General features: G+C 41.0%; 2 protein-coding genes across 9 annotated transcripts in view; one reads left to right on the top strand and one right to left on the bottom strand.

Moving 5' to 3' along the window:
* LOC111874820 (protein PBDC1) overlaps positions 1–25,384 on the top strand; it is a 751,412-nt gene that overhangs the window by 103,308 nt on the left and 622,720 nt on the right. The window lies entirely within an intron of this gene.
* Positions 1–25,384, bottom strand: part of LOC111874817 (transcription factor collier) — a 376,238-nt gene that overhangs the window by 87,338 nt on the left and 263,516 nt on the right. For all 6 annotated transcript variants that reach the window (XM_033755619.1, XM_033755620.1, XM_033755621.1 and 3 more), the window contains exon 7: positions 10,459–10,540. In XM_033755619.1, the coding sequence (XP_033611510.1) occupies positions 10,459–10,540 (82 nt within the window). The remainder of the gene's footprint in view (positions 1–10,458; positions 10,541–25,384) is intronic.

Below are 25,384 nucleotides of genomic sequence, written 5' to 3' on the forward strand. Positions count from 1 at the left end.
AAGAGCCCTCCACTGGTCCCTATCCTGAGCCAGATCTATCTCTCAGGTCAAATATTAGGAGGAACTGAGGTCCACGTAGCAGTGGCCACGAAGGTACCTGTTTTCTAGGATAGAATATCGCATAGTTATATATAAGTGAACAGACGTTTCGGAGGAACATGTTACCTCAATCTCTAGGTCGAAGGAGTAATCCAAAGAAGAAAACATCATGAAGCAGGCAGTAACGTGCAGATGAAGGGAATGAGACTTTGATTGACTTTCGCCGTATTTCACGGTTTTATATTCCAGAAGACAGTATGAGGTTGTTCAAAAGGAAACCTTTCACAGCGTTGGTAACGAATATGGTCATCACAAGTGGTCATGTGGTTGCGTGCAGCGCAGCACAGCATCAGAGCTCTAAATGGTGCACTCAGTTCTACAGAGAAATGAAGAAGCAGAAGAAAGGGACAAAGAGAAAGAAAAGAGAGAATGAAATACATGAAGGAAAGAAGAAAGAACGCAAAGGAGGAAGGAAAAATACCGTGTAAATGAACATCTTTCAAAACTGATATGCTGAAGTGACAAATACACTAACGAATTTTACTGGACTGTCCCGTGTTTTCAGTTGAGACCGTCGTAATGTAAAAACACTTAAAACTGCTGGAGAGTTAAATGGCTCAGTGGAGGCAAAAAGGACAAGTTGTTGAGTGTATCTTGCATCGTGTGTCAGTCATATGGTGCGCTGTGATGATGTGTTAAACACTGGCTGACAAGTTGCTGTTCGGACCCCGCTGACAGCTTCACACTAATCATGCTACAGCCTCATTCATACCCTCACCCTACTGTCGGATCACACACGCACGTTGGCACGCACTCATAAAGCAAACAGTATCAAATTAGCTGGCAAATATTCATTCATGTTTACTGCTTGTATATACAGCGCGGGCTCAAACTGCAACTGCAATAATTTGGCTTGAGCTGTTCTTGAAAAGTTCTGTAGAATTATATTGAATATATTGTCGTGTCTGAAGGTCTCCGTGACTAATAATAACGGGTTATGGATTAGATGATTGGCTTAATTGGCACTTATTTACAATTACAATCAGTTATCACAGCTCACATCAATGTCTGCCTAAGACTCACACCGTTCCTTACTGGACTGCGAGTGTCTTCTCTTCTGCCGTGACTAACTTGTTTCTGATTTACGAGTCGGCCACTTCTTCAGCTTCCGTTTCCTGCTGGTTAGCATTCCACAGATGAACACCGAACTCTCTTAAGAATGCCGAATGAACTACGACTGAATCATTGAACTCCCTCACGAACGAGTTCCAACTCAGTTCTAACTCTGTTGAACGTTCTCACGTGTCCTTCCCTTTATAAATTCGAAAGAACCGAATTGAGGCCACCGCCTCGAACCGTTAGTTGCCATTGTGTCCGTTGTCACGGAAGGTGCTCACCGAACCGTTGCCTAGCAAATGGACTCGTTCGTTGCTACTCGTTGCAGCGCGAACGCTTACCGAATAATTACTCAGCAATGGACGTTCTCTCTGGCTCTACTATTCATTCTTTCAGGCGATGCTCACCGAGCCGTTGCCTAACAATGATCATATTCGTCACAATATAATTTCTCAAGGTTAATAAACCATATTCTTATTCCTAATCGAATTTCATGCTTCTTTCATTTAAAAAACTGTATAAATAAATGGGTGCAGATAAGTTTTAAACGTAAGCTAAGGCTAACTAAGTCACTGGGAAGAGAATTCTGAGGCCAGGACAGGCATTAAACAGTGCAAACCGTGGGAAAATTTAAAGGAAAAGGAGTGATAGATATGCGTTTGAGGAAATTTTTCATTGAATGACATCATAAATTCTACTCCTGCTAAAATTAATCAGAAGTCGAAAACTAATCGACGGAGGACAGAGACAAAATATATTTATTTCCGTGTATTTTATAAGTGAGTTTCCTTGAATGAAAGAGGGTAGATCAGGAAATATTTTTTATATAACTTACAGAAAAAATTGAAGATATACGTAAATGATATGTGGACTTGAAGAAGTAATTTCTGTAGTTTCGGATCGGCTCAAGGCAGACCTAGGACATGCAAGAATGAAGGAAAGGACACAATATTGATATCCATTTAAGATAAGGGTCAGAGAGTAACATGAAAATCGCTGCAGTGTTCTTAATGGGGAACAATGCTTTTTGGAATCTTCAAAATAGGTTCATGTGCGTGTTCCTCAGTCCCACCAGGTGAACTGTTCTCATCAGGATTACATATCCGATCTCAATAGCAAGGCTTAATTGGTAAACTGTAACAAGCCAATTTATCTGTAAATGGGGTAATGTGGTTTCAGCCATTTGTGGCAGTGAATAATGCCGAGTCTGGCTGACGTGTGAGACAGCCCAGACATGGGCTGGACGCTATGAAACCGCTGATTGCACTTCGCGCCGGCCCTGTAAGCTGAGCATCGCACTTGTCACCTGGACGCGCCCAGATGTCGCATGAAAGCGAAATGAACCACTTTGAGGGGAACTGCAGCAGATTTTCATGTACCCTTACAGATCGTGAAGGTGTCATCACTAGGCAGTTCTACCAGGGCACGTTATTCCGTGATAGAACAGCCTCTTCACCTACTAAATACCTACTTACAAGCATCATGCATAGGCAAGAACTATTAACATCCAATTTTCGGAGTTAGAGCGGTTAGATTCCCGCTGCTTTGATACAAAAATATACTTAACTCCTCTGAAGCCTTATAGCTACTGAGAAGGTGAAGTTCTCCGTTTGCTTAACTAATTGAGCACTACACTATGAGGGCGTATGAGGGAGTGGAAGTATAGACCCACGTATCCTTGACCTCGACACAACTTGGAGGTGAGTGATGACCCGACCGCTTTATCCCCTGGGAAAGAATCGCCAGTACCCATTGGATAGGAGGCTGAGTGGGCCACAGAACCAGTCTGGACGACGTAGGAAGGAGAGAAATTTTGATCCTACCGAGACTGGAACTACAATCCCTCGGCAGGCTAGCTTATAGCCATTAATATGCAACTTTAATTGTGGTTAAATAAATATGGTGATAGTGTGTGAATTTTTATCTGAAATATGTATTTTGTTTAATGACGCTGTCAGCAGTGTCAGTGATAGAATGATTAATAAAAAAATTAATGGAAAAAGGTATTGGAAGTAAGCGGTCGTGGTATAATTAGAAGCTCCATCGAGGCATTTGTCTGGACGGACTGAAGAAAACCACCAGAAACTGCAGTCAGGACACCAGGTCTCCGGGTCGCAAAGATTAGAACTGGAGATCTCCTAAATGGGGAGCACTACTTCAACAGTTTCGACCGAAACACTTAGTGCTGACTGGTACCCTCTGGCTGAGATCAGGACCCATTGGCTGAATAATATGAAGAGGAAGGAATTTCTTCATCGGTTAAGTGACTGTCAGTTTCTGACGATGGGCTCTGATCCATGAAGCTAGTTAAGAACGACTGGTAAGTTCATTCAGATACATTGTCATGGTAGCCGCACCGGTTATGGTCTGCAACTTACAGCAAGTGAATTCGATTGGTTTGGAGACATATCCTCATCATCATCATCTTCATCCAGTCACTAACAACGAAGAATTATAACCTCTCTGCTAAACTAATTCATGTATGAATACCAGAGTATCGGTCTGAGTGCCTATTTGAGAAAGGAAAGTCATCGCCATCTTCACCAGACTGCAAACTCCGAAATGTTAAAACTTTGCTGTTGTCACCAGAAATTATAATGCTTTTAAATCTTCAGTGTACCGTCTCTAGGCCAGAGGGCAGCGTGTCAAGAACACGTCTTTGGTATTTTTCGTTAGAAAAAATTCTGAACAGCAAGCTACTAAAGATGAGATAATTTTCAGTGCTTCAGACGTGACGCTCCGGGACATCTGCATTGGTCCTTCCTAAGCACGCCTTTTTAACCACTAGGCAGAGTAGGCTGAGGGTAAATGTGGGTTTGCTAATCGTAGGATCACATGACAAGAACTGTCCCTGAAAAATTGAAACGAATAAAAATGGAGTTCGGGTTTATATCCATTTAACTGGGCACGCAGTAGCGTAGTTGTTTGAGGCGCTCTGCTACAAGCCGAAAGATCGCGGGTTCGAATCCCGATGAGACTGTTGGACTTTTCAATTGACCTAATCCTTCCAGCCGCACTATGGTCCTGGGGTCGACTCAGCTTCTAAAAGAAATGAGTATTAGGAATCTTCCTGGGGGTAAGGGGTGGCCGGCGCGTAAGGCTGACAACCTTAACTACATTTGTGAGCCCATGGTCTGGAAAATGTAGGAACCTCGACGTCTCACAACCCTCTGGGCCTCCACGTCCTGTTCCAGGAACAGCTCTACCTTTTTTACCTTTATACACGTATATCCTATTTATAATTGTTTCGGCCAGAAGGCACTGCATTGGATGATGGATGACGTCACAGTTGTTGTTCAGCTTTAAATGTCCTGTCTTATCTTTATATCTTCAGTGCATAAGACAGTTCTTGGCAGACATTCTCAGTCGGCAAGTCGTTATGCATCGATTCTTAAAGGGTTATACTGGAATCAGGAATTGATTATTAAATTATAATTCAGGACTCAGATTGTTGATCTATTCTCAGAGTATTGTTCTGGAATTATGAACTGTTATTTGTATTATTATTAGAAATAAAGTGTTAATTATAAATATTAACCAATAAGTAATTCTGGGTTATTTTGTTGATGGATTATTACTTCCATTAACGGAAATGTGCTCAAAATATCATGGACATTTTGCTTTTAATACCGCCTCAGTCCATTTCACTTCTTCACAAGCAATTTCTCTGTTACGTTTTAATTCTATCTTCCCATCAACGCTTAAAATTACCATCACCTAATATTCCCATAAGTCGATCACAATGGCCGTGCAATCTAAGGCATGAATTGTCTTCGCTCGCTTGAACGCTGGGATCGTGAGTTCGAATCCCACTCAAGGCATGGACGTTTGTATTGTGTGTGTTGTTCTGTGTGCAGGTAGAGACTCTGAGATGGGCTGATCCCCCGTCCAAGGAGTCCTACCGACTGTGTATAGGATCAAGAAACTGAAAATGCTGGCAAGACCCAACAAAGGGCTGTAGAGCAATAATAATAATAATAATCCCATAAACTTTACCAACAAAGATATGTGTAAATTTCTTTTTTCTCTCACGCGTCTTCTATACTCTCTCAGAATCCTACTAACGTAGTAGCAGTGTTTGGTGAATAGTTGTATTACAACTTACGAACCACTTCATCGGTATTTTTTCTCCGTTCGCCTCTTACTTAATCTCCCTCATATTGGCCTATAGCACAACAGATAATTGTCACTACTCAAGGCATTCAATTTACTTTGGAAATGGCACTAAACTGGATTAGATTAATTAAACAAATGTTTTAGTGGCCTGGAGGCAAGAACAGAAATTAAATTAGCAAAACATATAGACAGCTGTGCCTTAGATTTGAGTTGATCTCCTATTATTGGCCTCTAAGTCTCTTAGTACTTTTCTTCATCTCTAGTTATGTGCATATGCTTCTGTAGGAAAGAAGTTCAGCACGTCGGTAAACAGCTGTGGGCTTAATGCCATCCTGCATTTTGTTGGTTATTTTACTCTCACTTATTTTGTATTTATTTGGTTGCTCATTGAACATCCTAAATATAGTGTGGGGGGGGGGTGGAGTCCAGCTGGGTCCACTCGGTACGGCGGCCACTGATTGGCCTATTGTAGCCTGCCCCGGGTGATTATGATAATGGAGAATTTGGTGGCAGGAGAAACCGAAGTACTCGGAAAAGAACCCGCCCCAGCGCAACTTTTTCCACCACAAATCCCACTTGACCAGACCCCGGGATCGAACCCGGGCCGCCGAGGTGGGAAGCCAGCGACTAATCGCGTGAGCTTGAGCGCGGCCTTCATCTCAAAGGTAAGTTGTAGAATAAGCACAGGCGCATGAAATGAACTTGTAATGACGGCCTTGTAACTGTTCTCCTTCCGTCACTTCACACGTTTCGGCTCCGAAGCCATTTAATAGAATTTCATTACAAAGAGGCGTAAACTGAGCATTGTTTTTTGTCTTGGTCCGCTACAACTCATGTTACAAACAGAGCTGAAAACAAAATATATATCTCTTATTAAAGCTGGGTTCAACATATAGAAAAGTTGAAAGATGGTCTATGTCTCTCTACATTCTATAACTATTATTTGAAACAATTTTCCCTGACATGAGTGCTCATCGATATATAAGAAAATTATGTAGTGTCACTAGTAGCTATTGGTTAGTTCGTCAGCAGTATAAACTATGCACTATGCAGTGCAATGCTTGCATCACTACTGATGACCTCATTAACAAACACATTATAATATTGTGGCATATCTACTGAAAGCCAGAATCGTGAAATCAGTAGAGAAACTGTTGGTAGGGAACGGCTCTGCAAACACCCCATTGCTTGGCAGTGGCTCGATAGCCGTCAGGTGATGGCAGCAGTAGACACACGTAACAACAGAAGAGCTATTGGAACTAGTTTTCCTTGCGGGCCGTGCCGAGGGTGTGTAACGAGAACCAGCTGTCATAACTAGTCAGTCGAGAGAGAGTCTTGAGACGGCAGTTAAGAGGAGTAGGAGTTTTTGTGAGCCCGGGAACAGATGAACGTCCACTGTTGGGAGACGTTACCAAGCAGAGCAGTGAAGACCGTGATTGGGAACACTAGTCTTTGTGTGACAGTGATTTGTAAAGTGTAGTCCCTAGTTGTGTGTTAAAGTGTCCAATAAATTCGATTACCAATCCAGACCCCGCCCACAGTCACTCCATCACGTGACAGTTGGTGTGAGAAATGGGACTGGATTGAAGGTTGCAGTGTGCAATTCCATCATCATACCATGGCAATGGGACAACCAATGCAACACCTGCTGGCTGAAATGAAGGCCCTGCTGAGAGCCGCCACGATGAGATAATTACCAAGCTGGAATCTCTCGCTTCACGAATGGATGCCCACAAACCAAGATTGAAGCTAACCATGAGGGGTTGATGACCGTAATGAAGCCAGTCGAGAAAGAATGGAAGCCGATCAGGAAAATCCAGAATGGGCCGGTCACGGTAGCCGAGCGGTCTAAGGTATGTACTGTCTTCGCTCGCTTAAAAACATCCATGCCACTCAGGGCATGGATGTTTGTGTGCGTTTTTCTGTGTTTGTGTACAGATAGAACCCTTGCGACGAGCTGATCACCCGCCCAAGGAATCCTACCGAATGTGTAAGATCTAGAAAAACCGAAATGAACGGAGAAGTTCATGGAGGTAGGCCTAGGCCCACTGAGGCTGTAGTGCCAAGGGGGAGAAAAAAATCCAGAATGGAGTCCTGTCGTAGTTTAAGGAAGTCCCTAACGAAGAAGCAGCAGTGGATATTATCGGAGCACTGGAGGACCGACATGAGGACCGGCGTCTGGCTGTAAGATGCCGCGGACGGCCGATGAAACGGACCCGGAGCGATAGTGGGTCCCGTCAGAAGTTGGCTGCTGCCAAAACTTATTTGTATGGACATTAGTGCAAGGAGAGTGAGATGCATGACAGCAATCCTGGAGACAAGAAATGCATACAAAATTTCAGTAAGAAACCATGAAATAAAGAGACTGCTTTGGAGTCCAGGTCAAATAAGTGAAAATAATATTAAAATGAATCATAAAGTAAAATGGCGCGTGAGTATAGGCTGGATAAAAATAAGCAAGGACTTTGGGTTGTGGCGGGGTATTGTAAACACGACAATAGCCTTCGGATTCTACAAAAGCCGGAAAATAATTTGACTGAACGACTGTCAGCTTCTTACAGTAAACTCTGTTCTGGGGAGCTCAGTTATCTGCAGAAACTGAACAAGACAGATGGGTGTGCAACGTCGCAAAATGTTCCCACATATAGTCCAAATTTCTACCCCTGTACTTAACACTGAATTAATTGAATAATTAATTGCCGGCTCTTCTTTGCAATTCAGAATGAGTTTACCTACCCCTGGGTACAGTTCCACCCTCCCTCGCTCTCACCCTATCCTCTTAACGTTTTTAATCAGTCTACAAGTCCTCCTCTTCTTTGCAGCACTGACACCATCCAGTTTCACGTAGGCGACTAATTTCACACAACGAAGTTTTCACAACACCCTGCTCCTTCTGTTGCTGCAGCTAATTGCTACGCCCCTGAGACACTATTAAAGCAACATGGTCTTCTGAGACAATTTATTTTTAGGAAACTGCTCTTAATTTCTTCTCTTTTTTTGAACTCAAGTTCTTCCCTCTTTATCTTCCTACGTTGCCATCTTCCTTCGCTCTTGTCTTCATGTAACTCCTGCTACTCCTCTCTTCCGCCCAGTGTCCTATCTACAACGCAAATTCTACTTATGTCTACTTTGTTTGAAACCAAATTCTTACAAGGAGAACTTGCAGTATAGAAAGAGCACTCTTTCTTACAGGCACTGTGTTATCATTACGGCCCACGTTTATGACAAACATTCTTGTAGGAAAGGATTCACCCACCCGAGGTTTAACCCACTCTCTGACAACACTTGTAACAATTGTCCATTTAGTAGCTAGGTTTCACATCATCGTGTCTGTTACGGAAGAACTGAAAAATATTCGAAGGAGGTGAAGTGTAATCCAGTTAAAGACGTTATTGTATGTATGCTCATGATAATTTCGACGTTTAATATGAGAATTTGTCATTACGTACATAATGTTCTTAATAAAGTAAGAGACAATTGAAAGATTTTAATGCTGTACTTCTTATAGTACAACTCTTGTAAAGTTTGTAGGTATAGCCTTGTTTTGTTTCTAAGGAACCACTCACTTTTGAGGGGACGCTGAAAGAGGCGGAGTTGCCCCATACCCAAATAAACGAAGCGCAGAAGGCTAAAAAAGTTTTTAAATTAAGGCACAATATGATAGTATTCATTGAACATGTTAGGGCCTGAAGGTGCAGAATTCCTTCCTCAGGGATTACACACTTCCTTTTTGGAATCTTACAAAATATTCGGCATATTTTTCCGTCTTCTGACTTAATTTCATATATTTATATTTTATGCATAATTGTAATTTCTAACAAAGTTCTGTATTAAAATAATCATATTACGGGAATTCCATCTTGGTGCATTTAACTGCATGTCTTCAGTATAAACATGATGGTAAGTTCGTGTCAGCGCGGTGGATTAATATTGGTAGCAATCATTTTGAATTTTGTATTACAAAAACATGTGAAACTTACGCAAATCCCCTTCATGTAAACTTGAATAAAGCTGATAGTAACAATGACATAAAACAATCTGTGATTTTAGTCCGCAAGCGAACTATGCCGACCGAGGGATCGAAGCTTCTCGGCGAAGTCAATACCAAATTTAGCGGATAGAGAGTGTCGCGTGGTCAGCTCAACGAATCCCCACGGCCGTTAATTTCGGTTTTCTAGACCGGACTATGACATCCACCATGCGATATATATATTTACGTTAATAGTAGTTGTGTGAATAGTTGTAAGGTAAAGTAATAATATAAATTCTTCCTACGGTATGAGGTTGAGAATTTTAATTGTGACATGACTCCATGACTCGCAATTCTGATGACAGTTATTTGTCTATGTCGTTTTGAGGTGACGATTGCCTGAGGTAGCATTTGAGGTTATGGTGATGGTATTAGAAGTGATGATTTATGGTTGCGATAATTATGTCGATGGAGATAATTTGCTGTTGTGATAGTGATGATGGTGGTGGTGGTGGTGGTGGTGCTGTGGTTGTGAACACTGTCGTTGCGGTGCTGACGCTTTTTCTGCTGGTGATTTTGCAATGTCTTCGGTGATATTTGTAAAAATTTTTATATTGGAGGTTCGGTGCAAATTGCCGTGTTTTGAGGGGAAAGAATGGTAATGGTGATGGTGAATTTGATAGTTCTGGGGTTGTTTACTATAGTTCTGTTGAGGCGGTAATAATGATGATAATTTATACTACTACTACTACTACTACTACTACTACTACTACTTTTTTTTTCGTTGGCACCACAGCCCCATTGGACCTAGGCCTACCTGCATGAACTTCTCCGTTTCACTTCGGTTTTTCTAGATCTTACACATTCGGTAGGACTCCTTGGGCGGGTGATCAGCTCGTCACAAGGCCTCTACCTGTACACAAACACAGAAAACGCACACACCCAAACTAAACATCCATGCCCTACGTGGGATTCGAACCCACGATCCCGGTTTCCAAGCGAGCGAAAACAGTACATGCCTTAGACCGCTCGGCTACCGTGACCGGCACTACTACTACTACTACTACTACTACTACTACTAATAATAATAATAATAATAATAATATAACTGGAAATTTGTGATCATTATTTATAGTAACTGTGACAAGCGTAGAAAATTTGCTTCGATAAATTCGTAATGAGAGAATAAGTGGAACCTCTGAGAAACGTTTTCTTACCTGAAATCTTCTCATATCCCGAGGGTTCCCTGCGTTTTTGAGACAATTCTGATTGCACTTGAGGAAGAACTTCAGGAAGAACCTTTGAAAGAAAAATTATGCATTAGTCAACTCTTTGTTTTCACTTTATTAAATAAGTTCTTTTATATAAATTACATGTTAATCAAATACTTCAGAAGTACGCTTTGCACGGAATCTTCATCAGTGATACTAACTCCGTGCTAACTCTATTCTATGACCTGTAGAAAGTTATTTAGCTGAATAAGGCTCTTAATTATTTGCAAGAATAAATAAGGATTTCATGAAGTGAAACATAATATTGTAACTTGTATAGATAGACAACGGCGAAATAAACAATTCCTCGCGTAAGCGCATTCAACAATAGGGCGAATGTTTATAGCTCGTTGTTAGTCAACAATCAGCGCGCCAATGGACAAGGGGGGTAGCTGTCACGTTACTGGCTTCCTATGGGGTCCGTGCCGCGACTTTTGCTATACAGTGGTTCGGTAAACACATTTCAACAATAGAGGTTGTGTTTTCTGCGTGGTCTGTGCGGAGGATATATAACGACAGCTACAGAGGAGTCGAATATCTTCACCGTGACTCTGCGAGTCGTAGGAGGCAACAAAAATGGAAGTCTCAAATCTGAGACAGTAGAATATGGTCGCGAGTTCCAAGGGACTCGGAGCCAAGAAAAACTGCGCTGGCGAGGGCCAGCAGCATATACAAAAGATAGACCCGTCCACTCGTCAGAGAGAGCACCCCATAAAAACGAGACTGTAACTGTCAAACATTAATAAATATTTGGTCATGGGCCCCAGATGGGGCTAGACTTACTGACTGACGTTGTGATTCACAATGTGACTTTGACTTTGACAGGTTTCAGTATTAAGTGACTGTGTCAGAGTGTGTAGAGTCCAGGAGAGCTCAACGCAATTGAGAGACTAGTGCAGAGCGCTTATAAGAGAAGTGAATAGAAGACCTGATGTATGTGTTATAATTACAGTAATCTTGAAAGTGTTACAATTATTTGTAGTTACAACTAATGAAGATCCAACAAACCAACTCACTAATCCAAACCCGCGTCTTAATCACCCATACATGTGACAATATTTTACAGACATTATATATGTTACATTTACTCCCTGTTTGTGCGAAATACGTGTATCTGGAATGTTTCTCAGATTTAGATTACAAGTTTTTACACAAACTGAAGGTCGCAAGTATTCATATCTTCAAAACATATTTCCGTAAGATTTGATTTCAGCATTGCTTTCTTAGACATGCTCGTATCTCTGTATTAAGCTTTTCCACTCGCTTTCTCGGCGAAATCTCTGTTTGCGTTCTTGAATTCTTCACCAGAATGCAGGACACAATCATAACATAAAAACAGATAATAAATCCAAAAATGTGCAAAGCTCAGCATTTTGGAAGAAGAGAAGCAAATCAAATTTGCATTTACGAAATTAAGAGCAGATTGAATTCCGGAAGTGATTGCTGGCGGTGTCTAGCAGCAACTTAATGAACCTAGCAATAAGTAGGACATCTGTTGCCGCCCCGTCTAATATCTTCAAACGTAAGAATAAAATGTGCAAAGTTATTATTTTAACTTTCTTTTATATCGGCATGTAGACAATGTCTCCTTGAAGTGAGAATATAGTTTGGCGGCCTTTAATAGCAAATGCCGAGGAAAATGTGTGTCCCTAAGTTGTGAGAAATGATCAAGAGCCATTGTGGTGAGTTGTTACTAAGTAAAGGTTAGTGAAAATAGACTGAAAAGACTTAGTGTTGAATGATTTGTGGCGTGAAAATCAGCACAGTGTAATAATTATTTGTAGTTACGACTTGCAAGTGGTCAGTAAAACTATTCAACAATTCAAACCATGTCTGTAATCACTAATACACGTGACAGTATTGTCAATTCGGGATTCATCATCTGTACTCAAACTATGGAGCAGCGTAGTCGTTCGGCTATACAAAGACTACTTTTTGAACTGGCTTGACAACAGAGAAGTCGAGTTCAATTCCCGGTATTGGCAAGAGTTTTTTTCTCTAAAGAGTTCAGACAAGCTCTTAGGGCCCACACAACTTCAGTTGGCACCGGGGATAATGCTGCTGGTGTGTGAAGCTGATCACTCATCTCGATCCATTACCGGGATTAAGAAAGTTGGAACTACAACTCCACTGCTCCATACGTCTTCAATGCATGGTGCGTAATTAATGATACATAGAAATAAATTTACATTTGCTCTACACGAATATCCACGTTCATATCTACAAAAGATCGCCATGGGATTCTTGAGTGTGGTCCACACCATTGTGCCTAGCTCTTTCAGATCTGTTTTAATATTATCCCCCAATACTTGCCTTAGTATTAAAATGGTTTATTGAATCTAGTCTACGCTATTATACTGCAATTCTTTGGTATCTGTTTTAATATTATCCTCCAATCTACATTTTAGTCTTTAAGTGGTTTCTTTCTTCGAATCTTTCCGACTAAAATGTATTTATTTATTTTATAGGCTTTTGTCAAAATGGACTTGAAAATTCTTCAGCGTCTGTTCCGTGGCAAGGTTAAGTTTCAAAAAACTGAGTGCTCAGGGAATGACCTACAAAACAACTGTTTTTTTCTCTCCGTGTTACATAAGAATTTGTATCTTGTAGCAAGCCGCAGTAGGTGACAGCTAAAGAATGTGTATAGTAGGATACAGCACCTTACTCTGCAGGAGTTAACGTCCCAATTACCATGTGACCCGTCCACCAGTAGTGCCAGCTCGTCCCCTCCACAACAGCCGAGCTAAATAAATAATCTATGAGGCAGACTGGATAGGGTTCCTATCCTCTGTTGCGTTCGTCTCCCTGGGGAACGCATGTAGCTGTAGGGCTCTCTGTAGAGCGTTGAGAAGAATTCGACTGATTGGTAGAAAAATTACAATTGCATAAATAGCAATCTGCCTCCACCACAATCCTTCTCTTCCTCAGTGTTGTGTTGGCAACGTCTCGTATCTAAACGTTATCTTCTTACGTGGCAATTATACTCGTAATACTGTGACATGACGCCTGAAAGCCGTAACAATGGAGCAAGAGCCAGACATCCGTTGATGAGCAACAACTAAGTAAACACTAATTTTCCGTTAAAACAGTTAGCTGAAACACGTTTCCGCGGCTACGAATACGCTGGTATAAATCAAAGCGTTGCCCGAAGGTTGTCTCAAGTTTTCATATCAATGGATGAAACAGAATAACCGAGAAAAATCAACTGTTCTACTTCGTGATCTATATTCGGTCCATATGAAATTAGTTCAGTCCGAGATCTAGAGATCCAAATTTGAAAAGACTAGAAAACAGTCCGAGATCCAAAAGAAATACAGTAAGGAATTTGTTATCCAGAAGGATTTTAATGCGTGAACTGTTATGAGCAACTCTAGTTGTAACAGAGACGTCCAATAAATCCAATCATCAAATCTGGAACCCACAATTATTCGTCACGCCTGCTCCTTATACGTGATAATATTAAAACGCCCTAACAAAATGGTTTGTTTCTTTAAGTATTTTCCGGTCGTTCTCTTCCAATGCAAGAGCGGAACTTTCCTCCAGTTGGCTTAAATATTTAACAAGTGAGATTGCTGAGATGTGATCCAGTTTGTTTTAGAGTTTTCAGATGTTTTTTGTCATTTTACATGCACCATCAGTGTTAATATTAATCTGTTTCAGATAAAAACTTAGCATTAGAGATACTACAGTAAACATTATCACAAATTTTACAGTTGTCAGAGCAATTTAACCTACTAGGTATAGCAATTAATCCGGCTTACTGGGGATGTCATCTGTATGTTTCAATATGTTTCATTTTCCAAACTATGGATAGATTTATACCAAATTTAGTTTCAAATTCTGCGCCGAATTTAAGAGGATCGACAGAAAAAAAAAGCAGTCGTTAGAGCGAAGAGCTGCGGACTGAACATCCCAGGAATAGGGGTTCGATTCGCGGAAGAAGCAGAATGTTTTTCTTTCTTTTTCTTTTTTCAAAGCGTCCAGACCGGCTCCGAAACCCACCCAGCGTCCTACCTGGTGGGTATCGCGCTCTCATTCTTTGGGAATAAAGAGACCGGGGCTTGAAGCCGATCGATCACCTCCACCTAGTGCCGTGGTTAAAAATGATGGAGCTGTAATTCCAATCCTTCGTAAGTTTTCATGGCTAGATGTTTAATTAATTAATTGCATGAACAATTTTACCTTTGCTAAATGTAAGATAATTTTGTTTCTAACTTCCTCTTTACTCTTACTTCGGATATGAAACTGAGATCAGAGTATCTCATATGCCATGGAAATTGATTATCAATAAAGAAAATACTATTTCCCTTAAGATATTTGGGTTTCTATATTTAAACATTGTTCACTGTTATGCATTTAAAACGGCGAAAAAAATAAATTGCCGATCATGGTGGCCGCTCCATCTAAGGCATGAACCGTCTTCACTCTCTCGAACGGTGGGATCGTGGTTCGAATCCCACTCAAGGCATGGATGACTGTGTGTGCGTTTATTCTGTGTTTGTGTTTTCTTGTGTGTAGGTAGCGGCCTTGCGACTGGCTGATCCCCCGTCCAAGGAGTCCTACCGACTGTGTAAAGAACATTAAGAAACTGAAGAAGAGGCCAGGGCCCAACAGACCCATTGATAAATGCATAAATGTAGAAACAATATACAATTGTTATACTGCAGTGCATCTGCTACTAATTGCCACTAATTCCATTGCTGAGAGATTGAAACTCTCAAAGAACCATTGTTACTGCATTCTGTGTCCCATACATGTATTGTTCTATTTGATGTTTAATGTCTGTTTGCCGTCACACTCCTCTGTATTTTCCATCAGAACATAAATATCTTTAATTTCCTTATTCTTTGCCTCTTGCTCGCTGCTTCTGCACAAAAGCTCACTTATTTTCTCATGATACATTCATTGTATCGTACTGATGAATAATCCCAAAATTTTTAATGATTTTACAATTTCACGTTGTAAGAGTATACTCCAATGGCTAACGGTACAGATCGGACTGTGTGACTGTTTTTTGTTGTTGTGTTACTCACTGCTGCCAATGATCTTTCCTTTTCACTTACTTTCTAATTCATCATTCACATTATCACCACACCATTCGAAGTTGAATTAAAATTACGTTATTGATTAATCAAAGAATCATTTAATCGCGCTTCCATCTGGATTATCCTATAATAGAAAAGCTTAAATCCCTGTCGCTTTTATCGCTTCTTCAAAAGTTCTCATGTACACTTCTCGTTAGTGTACATGTATATACGCTCTGATATGTTGGGTTTTTGGACTATATACATCGTCCTGGTTTTTAAGATAACAAATAAAAACCAGGACGATGGATAAAGTCCAAAAACCCAACATATCAGTGTGTTATACACCATCGTCAGAATCCTATAGTAACTACATGTATATACGCTCTCCAGATATTTACTTCTCTATTTCACATATGTCACTAATTCTGATATACGTAAAAAACGTAAGCCTTGAAGGCCGATAGGCTTGTGAGACGTCGAGGCTTCTACATTTTTTCTAGATAATCGACCCACAGATGGCAGTAAGCTTAGCCTTACGCGCCGGCTGCCCTTAACCCCCCAGGAAGATTCCTTGTACTCATTTCTGTTAGAGGCTGAGTCGACTCCAGAGCCATAGTGCGGCCGGAAGGATTAGACAAAACTGAAAAATCACCTCATCGGCACTCGAACCCTCGACCTTCTTCCCTGTCCCGCGTGCCCCTAATTCTAATATATGTTGTGGATATAAATATATTACTGTAGATACAACTGTAGTTTTGCAAAGCTAATCACTCTACAAGTTCCACAATTAATAAGGCCATACTGTCGCTTTAGTTCATTACATGTGCTCCGTATCATTCACACATTTTAATTACATCTATATTAAGATATAGGCATATTTGAATAAATTATTCCTATGATGAACTTATTTTGAGAAAACATTTAAAAAATGAGATTAGTCACATTTTTACCGCCTCTGTAGTCTGGTGGTCAGAGTTCCTGCCTACAGATCCAGGGGTCCGGGTTCGATTCCCGGCGCTACCAGATTTTCTGAGAAGTAGTTGGTCTGAAACTGGGTCCACCTAGCCTCATGTGGATAACTAATGAGCTATTTCAAGGAAATAACGGCTCCGGTCTAGAAAACCGAGATTAACGGCCGTGGAGATTCCTTGCGCTGACCACGCGACATCCTCTATCCACTAAAGTTGGCACTAACTTCTTCGACAAGCGGCGGTTGCTTGGTCGCTATAGTTCGCTTGCAGACTCGAGCAACGGAATTTGTTTTTGATTTATTAGTAACATTTGAAGAATATTAAGATTTCGAATAGTATAGACCAGTGTTAAATTCGAGAGATAGGTTCCAATTTAGCCTCTACCAAATTTAATTGAAATGAAAAATGTGAAAAAAAAAACTGAAAATTACTTCATAGTATTAGTTAACCTTATGTAGGCCTAAGTTGTGCAAAAGACGTGTACAAAGAGAATGGTAACAATTATAATACACAGAAAAAATTAGTTATTTAAGGACAAAAGGACAAAATGTTTTTTATTGCTAGTGGGGTGGGACTAAGTCCCTTGACTGCGGCCACTTCTGGCCTAAAGTACCAGCCCCAGATGATAGCTGAGGGTGATTGTGGAGTATTTGGTGGAATGAAGATTGGCAGGGCAAACCGAAGTACTCGGAGAAAATCTGCCCAGAGCCACTTTGCCCACCACAAATCAATTGAAAAAATCCAATGACCACATTAGGACTTGAACCTACGACCTTCCGGCTTGTAGCATAATGCCTCAACCAACTACGCTACCGCATGCCCCCAACGCGAAGACCTATATATATTTTTATTTTTTAGTAAAAGAGTAGGCATGTATTCTGCCAGGTTTTTTATTGTGTACTGCTAATATTGAAATTACTGTATCTTTTTTTAATTAATGTGTGCAACATATTTATCAATTATGTGAAAACAACGGGGTTGAATTGTTTTCCTGTACTGTACTGGGGACATGGAAGGGTTTGGCCATGTTTGCACAAGACAGGGAAAACTGCCCTGGCATTTTCACCGCAAACACACACACACACACATACACACAGTCACACGCACGCAGAACCCAAACGTTGCTGATGTGACAATAGAGTTGTTTGCAAAATCTGGTATGCAGTGGCAAACCAATTGGAGAGGTTTTCATTGGAACACGAATGCTCCGTAGCGTACTAAAATATCGTGTAGCTATCAGCTACAGCAGCAGGAGGCTTGTGCTGCAGGCTTGACTCTTGCAGTGGCGGAATCGAAACATGACTTGTAAATCTGTCTATTTTAAAATTTAATCCATTTACTTAAGAAGAAAATCATAGCAGAGCCGAGAAGAATCCTGGGTAAGACGTATAGTTTTTTTCACCTCATTCTATTCTCCCATTTTTCTTTCTCATGGCTCTTAGCTGATATTGCTTTTATTTCATGTCATCCATATTTACTTAAATCCGCCACTTTCTCGCCATTATTGAGCAGTCCAGTTGCTCGAAACACCTGTTTTATCTTAATGTAAACATCGCCTTCACATTTCGCAACCCGTTTTCATAAACGAAGTTGGTGGCAGAAATTTATATCTGTGGTGGAGGAAATATCATCTCGTTCCAGAAAAGAGAGCTATGGTGATATAACCATATATTTCCCCTTGGGACGTGCCGGGATAGCTCAGTAATTATAGTGACAATCTCTGGGTCTGGTGACATACAAAGTGGAGTTCAGTTCTCCGCAGGAACAAGAGGTCCTTACAACGTCCTTACCGGCTCTGATGTCCATCCAGCCTCCTGTTCAGTTGATACAGCGGTATCTCTTCCTGTGGGGAAATCGGCAGGAACGTGAAGCTGACCACTCATCTCCATATAGTTTCAATGTCAAGAAACGTGGAGCTACATTTTCACTCACTCGCTCTATTTATTATGACGGGGGGGGGGAGATGGAACCTCTCCGGAACCACTAATCGGCCATTGCACAAAATAGTGTTCACTTTCTCCACGTCGTAGCTGCCACCAGACTATTCATATAGTCGAAATGTTTTAATGTTGTCTTGTGGAATTATACATCTGTAAGGAATAAGATTTCGTATAACAAGATCGTGTTTCTGGGACTACTGTATTTAATTTCAAATATTTACAATTTCAGTTTCCTTACTGTACCTTGTCATACATCTTTCACTACTGGTAGTTTTGTCCTTGTTAAGTGCAATATTCTTGTAATCGCCAATAAACATAATTACGTAATTGCGAGCTCTTTGCACTGACCTTCTCAGTTTGGGCACCACTTACTTGCAAAGGCACCCAGTGCCCTCAGGATGGTACTCATGTGTCTAGCGTCCATGGTAGCTTCCCTCTGGTTGAGACATCACTGGCAGTGTTACCTTAACTGACCCTGCGCCCAGATCGATGTAACCCTGACCCACAACACCAGGATAAGTCTGTCCAAAAGAAATTTTCCAGAACATTCTCCCAAACTGTCCAAACTCTGAGATCTGCGCTTTTAGCCTCGCACAACTTAGTGCAGGCCGTCGTTCTGCATGTCTTCTGCGCTTTTAAAATGTGCACATTAAGGATTAGCTAACTCTTCCCCGGTTAGTGTACCGAGTATGCTTCCTGGTTGTGCTCTCTAAGTAATTAATATTTTAGATTTCTGAACGCCGGGCGGGTGGTGTAAGGCATGAAATGTTTTTGCGTTTTCAATCACTGGGATTGTGGGTTCGAATCACATCAAGGTATAAATGTCTCTCCGTGTTTCGTCTGTGTTTCTGTTGTCTTGTGTGTAGGTAGCGATCTTGCGACAGGGCTTATCACCCGTCCAAGGATCCCTACCGACTGTCTATAAGATCCACAGTTCCAGATTAATTCTGATCGGAAGCAGGTCAGAGGGCCTAATACTAAATGTAGAAGAAGAAGAAGAAGATATTTCTAAACGACCTAGGAAAATAATTAGAAAATGGGCAGGTCATTTTGCCGTTATTTTGCCACTAATATGAACTCGGATTAGTTGAAAATCTGCTTTAGCTGTAATTTGAACTGGGTCTAAATTGGTCATTAAACACAGTTCTTGTAAAAGGCGGGGAATTTTTTGAGTATCTGGGCGACTATTAATTTCTCAAGACAGGCTCTGGTCTGTGGCGTTACTTAACAGTTTTAATAACCAGTTCAGCAGAATTTGCTATATATCCAACAAATGATGAATGCAGAAGATTTTGCTTTCAAGTAGGAATTGGGGCTCTCACAGTGGTGAACAGATCTGTCGTCCGGAGTGTAGTGCCGTGTATTGCGTTCCAAGTCAAAAAATGTCCGGACGAATATCCTTCATTAATTTGACTATATTTGCTTGCTGCTTCATGGTCGTTTTTTGTTTTGCTTTATTTTATGAAAATCTTTGTGCATATTTATATACATTCCAGCGTATTAATAATTCTAAAAAACCTAAATTTAATTAATTTCCATAGTGACTGTTACTGTTAAGTCTGTCACATCCCTTTTTGGCCTATTTGCATAGGTTCATTTGCATTCAGTTTATGTTGTATAAATATACAGGAAGTCCGGATGAAAATTATCCAAAATAAAATAATTATATCTCAGGAAGGCCTAAATCTACACATTTATGGGTTACACCATTACAAAGGGAAACTATCGGACTTTTTCTAGTATAGAACTTTCTCAGTAAATTTCAGTGTGGGCTCTCTTGGTGGCACGACAATTATCCAGACCGTATTCGGCATCTTTCAACGTTGCTTTGAAACATATTTGATATTACCGTAGCTACAGGGTCCCTTATGCGGGCTTTCAAAAAATCGTTGACCTTGACCTGGTAGATAATGTTCTTCACATAATACCACAAGAAATAATCCAATTTGGTTAAATCTGGGGACCTAGGAGGCCAAGCGATTGGTCCACATTTGCTGATCCATCTTCCAGCCATCTCTCTGTCCAGGTGATTCCTAACATGATGACAGAAGTATGGATGCGCCTCATCTTGTTGGAGGATAGTTTGAGATGGTAATTGGGGCAGCGCTTACAGCTGAAGCATGTCCAAGTACGAACGTCCGGTCACAGTCTTTCGCTGGACTGCATCTCTAATGCGATTGACATTTTCTTCAGAGATCTCTGCCTTTCCAGGACATTTTACACGCAGCAGGCTCCCTGTAGTCCTCAGTTTGTTGTCCCAGAACCGAACGCTTTTCCGTGTAGGAGTTGACTTCCATATTACGTTCTAAAATGACGCTGACAGCCACAAGAGATTGCAGCACAGGTAGCCATAACACGCATTGAAACTCTTCCTGTGGTGTCGACATCGTTACTGATCTCGCCGAAAGTCACCAGCTGGCGCATGCGCCTAAGCCGATTTTGAAAAAAAAAAAACAAAGACTTTCAGAGTTTTCGTTTCCCATAACATAAACCGGATACGTATATGAAAATTATTTTCTGAGATATATTTTTTATACCTTTCATCCGGACTCCCTGTATTTAATTACTGTGGCATGACGCCCGAAAGCCGGGATAGTGAAGTCAGAATCCAATCCATAATCCGTTATTATTAGTCACGAAATCTCACATACGTAACAATACTATCTACTCTGAGGATACTTATTCCTTTGTTTAATCCTATTAAGTTCATGGTTCCAAGTACTTCATTAATATGTTACATTATTGTTCTAATATCTAGTATTTAATTTTAGTGCAGTTTATAGTCTAGCTTTAGTAATGTATACATTCAGTGTTCGCCTGTTACAGGTCACTCGCTGTTCGCTAGCACATAAATAAATAAAGTGAATGCAATTGTGCTGATCTCAGATTTCCAATCAAGAATATTAGAGACTTAAATATTCTCATGCATAGCTTTCACGTAACAAATGTCCTTCTCTTCGTTAATCATTTGCTGCAGAAAGAAATATTGAACAACGACAGTCCAACACAACACACTATACAAGCCACAACCACTCACTACACAAACAAACAAAAATCCATGGCCTGTAGTCCGGAAGAGAACTATACCGACCGAACGACCGCCGCCTGTCGGCGAAGTTAGTACCAACTTCAGCGGATAGAGGGTGTCGCATGGTCAACGGAACGGATCCTCACGGCCGTCAATTCGCTTTTCTAGACCGGAGCTACTATTTCCTTGAAATAGCTCCTCAGTAATCCTCGCGTGGCTGAGAGAACCCTGTTCCAGACCCACTACTTCTCAGAAAATCTGGTAGCGCCAGGAATTGAGCCCGGGACCTCTGGATCTGTAGGCAGGACCACAGCGGTGGTCATCGCTCACTACACATATTACAAAAAGACCAAGGACATTCTGTCAATATCGCGACAATTAATATGTGAAAACTACACAAGCACTTTCCGGACGAATATATATGTACAATATGTAAAATGATTTTAAAAATCTTGTAAAACATTTTAGTGCATTAACAGCTGTAAATGTAACATTGAGGTGCAGAATAACTTTCGTCTTTAAAGGAAATGTATATGTAATTGTAATTAATTTACTCCACTGGGGCTACAGTTAATCGACAGTTGACCCCTCTAATTGCAAAGCACTTACTCACGTGTTCAACACTTTCTAATGATGGTCTCTTAGTACTGAAACGTGTAGAGGTTTTCATGCAATTAAATGAAATTAGTCGCACCCGATTGTGTTACTGTTTCCTTGACAGTTAATTTTACAATAATTATCAGTCGCCTGGTTAATTTGGCTAGTAGATAGTTACAGTATTTTCTTGCATCCAGTATAATTAAAAAATTAATCTTATCCTGCATCTACCATGCAGTAGAATATCTTATATATGCCTGTTCTACAACGTCATACCGTTTCGTTCACTTCTATTTGTTTGATTGTGTTATCTCTGCAGTTGGCACCCGCGGCCGTTAAATTAGCACGTAAAATATAAAAATTTTATTTCGATGGGCTGGACATGTGGCTAAGATGAAAGAGACAAGAAAGACACACAAATTTTGAGGAAATAATATATAAAACTCCTTAAGAATTTAAAAAATATGGAGAAAAGTCTCTCTCCGTGTGTTTCTTTAACAACGTACTACTGATTAATTGCCAAATGCCACATACTTTCTGATATAATATTTTACGTTTTAAATTTTCGATGCGTGACACTTGTAGGTTTCAGTTAACGTTTTTTTTATTGCTAGTGGGGTGGGACTAAGTCCCTTGTACTGCTGCCACTTCTGGCCTATTGTACCAGCCCCAGATGAGAGGTGAGGGTGATTGTGGATCAGTTGATGGAATGAAGATTGGCAGGGGAAACCGAAGTACTCGGAGAAAACCTGCCCCAGCGCCACTTTGTCCACCACAAATCCCACTTGCCCAGACCGGGGATCGAACCAGGGACGCCGCGGTTGAAAGTCAGCGACTAACCGCTTGAGTTATGGCGCTGCCATCACTACCACTTCTATGACGTAGCACTCACAATTAACGTTTCTAATGTGTCTATACATCATGCCAGGAATACGTGTAATGAGGCTTGCAGATAAAGCTTCACGGATTCTACACATCCAACTAGGTAAAACAGTGATAATTTTCACTGTCAAACGTCTTTAACCCCAAGGAGAAAGCTGTCGGCACTCAAAGGATAACTGGCCGCATGGACTACAGGCCGTTCTGAACCGATGGCGAACAACAGGCTGGATGCGGTGGAGGTATCGACAATGTTACGGCATGGGAATAATATTATCACGAGTAGGACTTTTGCACGTGACATGTAAGACGGGTTTTGGATCGGATTTATTAACGCCTTATACAATCAACTCGAGTCTACAGGCAATACAGCGCTATTGCTGATCTACACACTTCGCAGTTCCCCGTTACACACACACCAGGGTTCTCAGTCCTCACTAGTCGTATCATGGCAACGGATTTATAACCGTCTCACTGTAACTCCAAATCACACATAAAATCATGTTTGCGTAGTCTAATTAATTTCTTGCAATTTCTTCTCAATCACCTTTGACTGCCATCTCCTGAACATAAACAACTCTCTCAAATTAAGTCTTCTTCACCTGAATTCTCTAACTTCTGAAAAAAAAAAATCTGCGTTGTTGAACACTTCTTTAAAACCAATTTGCAAGGAGCGCGGCCTTGTTGTTAAGTTGGCGTGTTTACTGATCCGTTGCCTAGTAGTGGACGTCTTATTGCTCCGCGCGTTTGCTTCCGCGGGAATGTGTTTGCCGAACCGTTGCCTAACAATGGGTATATACGTCACAATACTTACATTGAAAATGGATTCTGAATTGTAATTGTAATTCGTTTTTATGTAAGAGAGTTAGTTAATTAAGAAAGTATATAGATTGATGATATGCTCTTTGAAAACACGCACACACTCGATGCAGCTTCTCCAGATGGACTGGCGCACAACTAGATACATCTCTTTTAGAGTGATAACAGAACCCTCTCAAGCTGCACATTAAAAGGGCTCACTAAGAGACTGGCTACTGTGTACAGATAAGAATTCTAAGGGGAATGTTTCTTTTTTGTAAATAGGCTTGTATACAGATGACGTATAATCTTAAGACAGAATTGTAGTACAGCAAAGTGCCTTTATGGCCGCCACACTGGTAAGCCTCATGACTTGAATTTAGTCTATTCGTACGTCGTGGTTGAAATATAGGACAGATCCATGCGTTTAATGAAACAAAAAGTCATAAAATCGAACCCCAGCCGTCAAATCTGTAGACATATAATATAATATTTAGTAAATTACAGTATGTTAATAATTTTAGTAACATTTGAATCACAGTGATAAAACTACACTCGTCATAGCATTAAAATCAGAACGTTCTCAGAAATATATGGATTATATAAGATTTGAGGCTTTCATGGCGGTGACTATGAAGAAAGCAGTCTTCTGGGATTTGGCACCGTGTATATGTGGTGTTAACCGACGTTCCTCCGAAACGTCGGTTAACACCACATATACACGGTGCCAAATCCCAAAAGACTGCTTTCTTCATATATGGATTATGTTGCTATACACTTTAAAATATTGTAACGTATTTACTATCGTAACCACTTCTGACACAAAAATGTCACGTGGCCGTGGTTCCGTGACTAATAATAAGGGATTGTGGATTGGATGATTGGATTCATTGACGCCTTCTGTTACTGTCTACTTCTCCATTCCTAACTGGACTACGAATGTCTTCTGTTGTGACTGACTTAGTTCTGATTTACGAATCGGTCACTTCTTCTGCCTCTGTTATCCACTCCACAGCTGCACACTCTACTTCTGAATTCTTTTACGACAAAATTATTGAACCCTCTGACGAATGGATCAATCTCAAAAGACGGCTGTCTTTCGAATGCCGAATCAATAAACTCCCTAATGAACACTTTCATAACTCGGGGCGAACCGAAGAGAAACTACCACCTTTTTGTTATTGCTAGTGGGGTGGGACTAAGTGCCTTGTACTGCGGCCACTTCTGGCCTATTGTACCAGCCCCAGATGATAGGTGAGGGTGATTGTGGAGCAATTGGTGGAATGAAGATTGGCAGGGGAACCCGAAGTACTCGGAGAAAACCTGCCCCAGCGTCACATTGTCCACCACAAATCCCACTTGACTAGACCCGGGTCGCCGCGGTGGGAAACCAGTAACTAACCGCTTGAACTATGGCGCTGCCATTGTGACGTTACTTGGAAGTGAGTGAGCCAGTCCGCCTCTGTCCGCCCATGCTCCCACTACACGAGAGAATGAAATGACCAAACCGACACCAGTTGTTAGTTAGTCTTGCTTTTTGTGGTTGGACAATCAGAAGTTAGCGCACATGCACTCACACGTACACACATCAACTGTACACACACGATTCGTGTGCTCTGATTTAATTGCATA

Source organism: Cryptotermes secundus, unplaced genomic scaffold (assembly GCF_002891405.2).
Source record: "Cryptotermes secundus unplaced genomic scaffold, Csec_1.0 scaffold27, whole genome shotgun sequence".
Classification (NCBI taxonomy): domain Eukaryota; kingdom Metazoa; phylum Arthropoda; class Insecta; order Blattodea; family Kalotermitidae; genus Cryptotermes; species Cryptotermes secundus.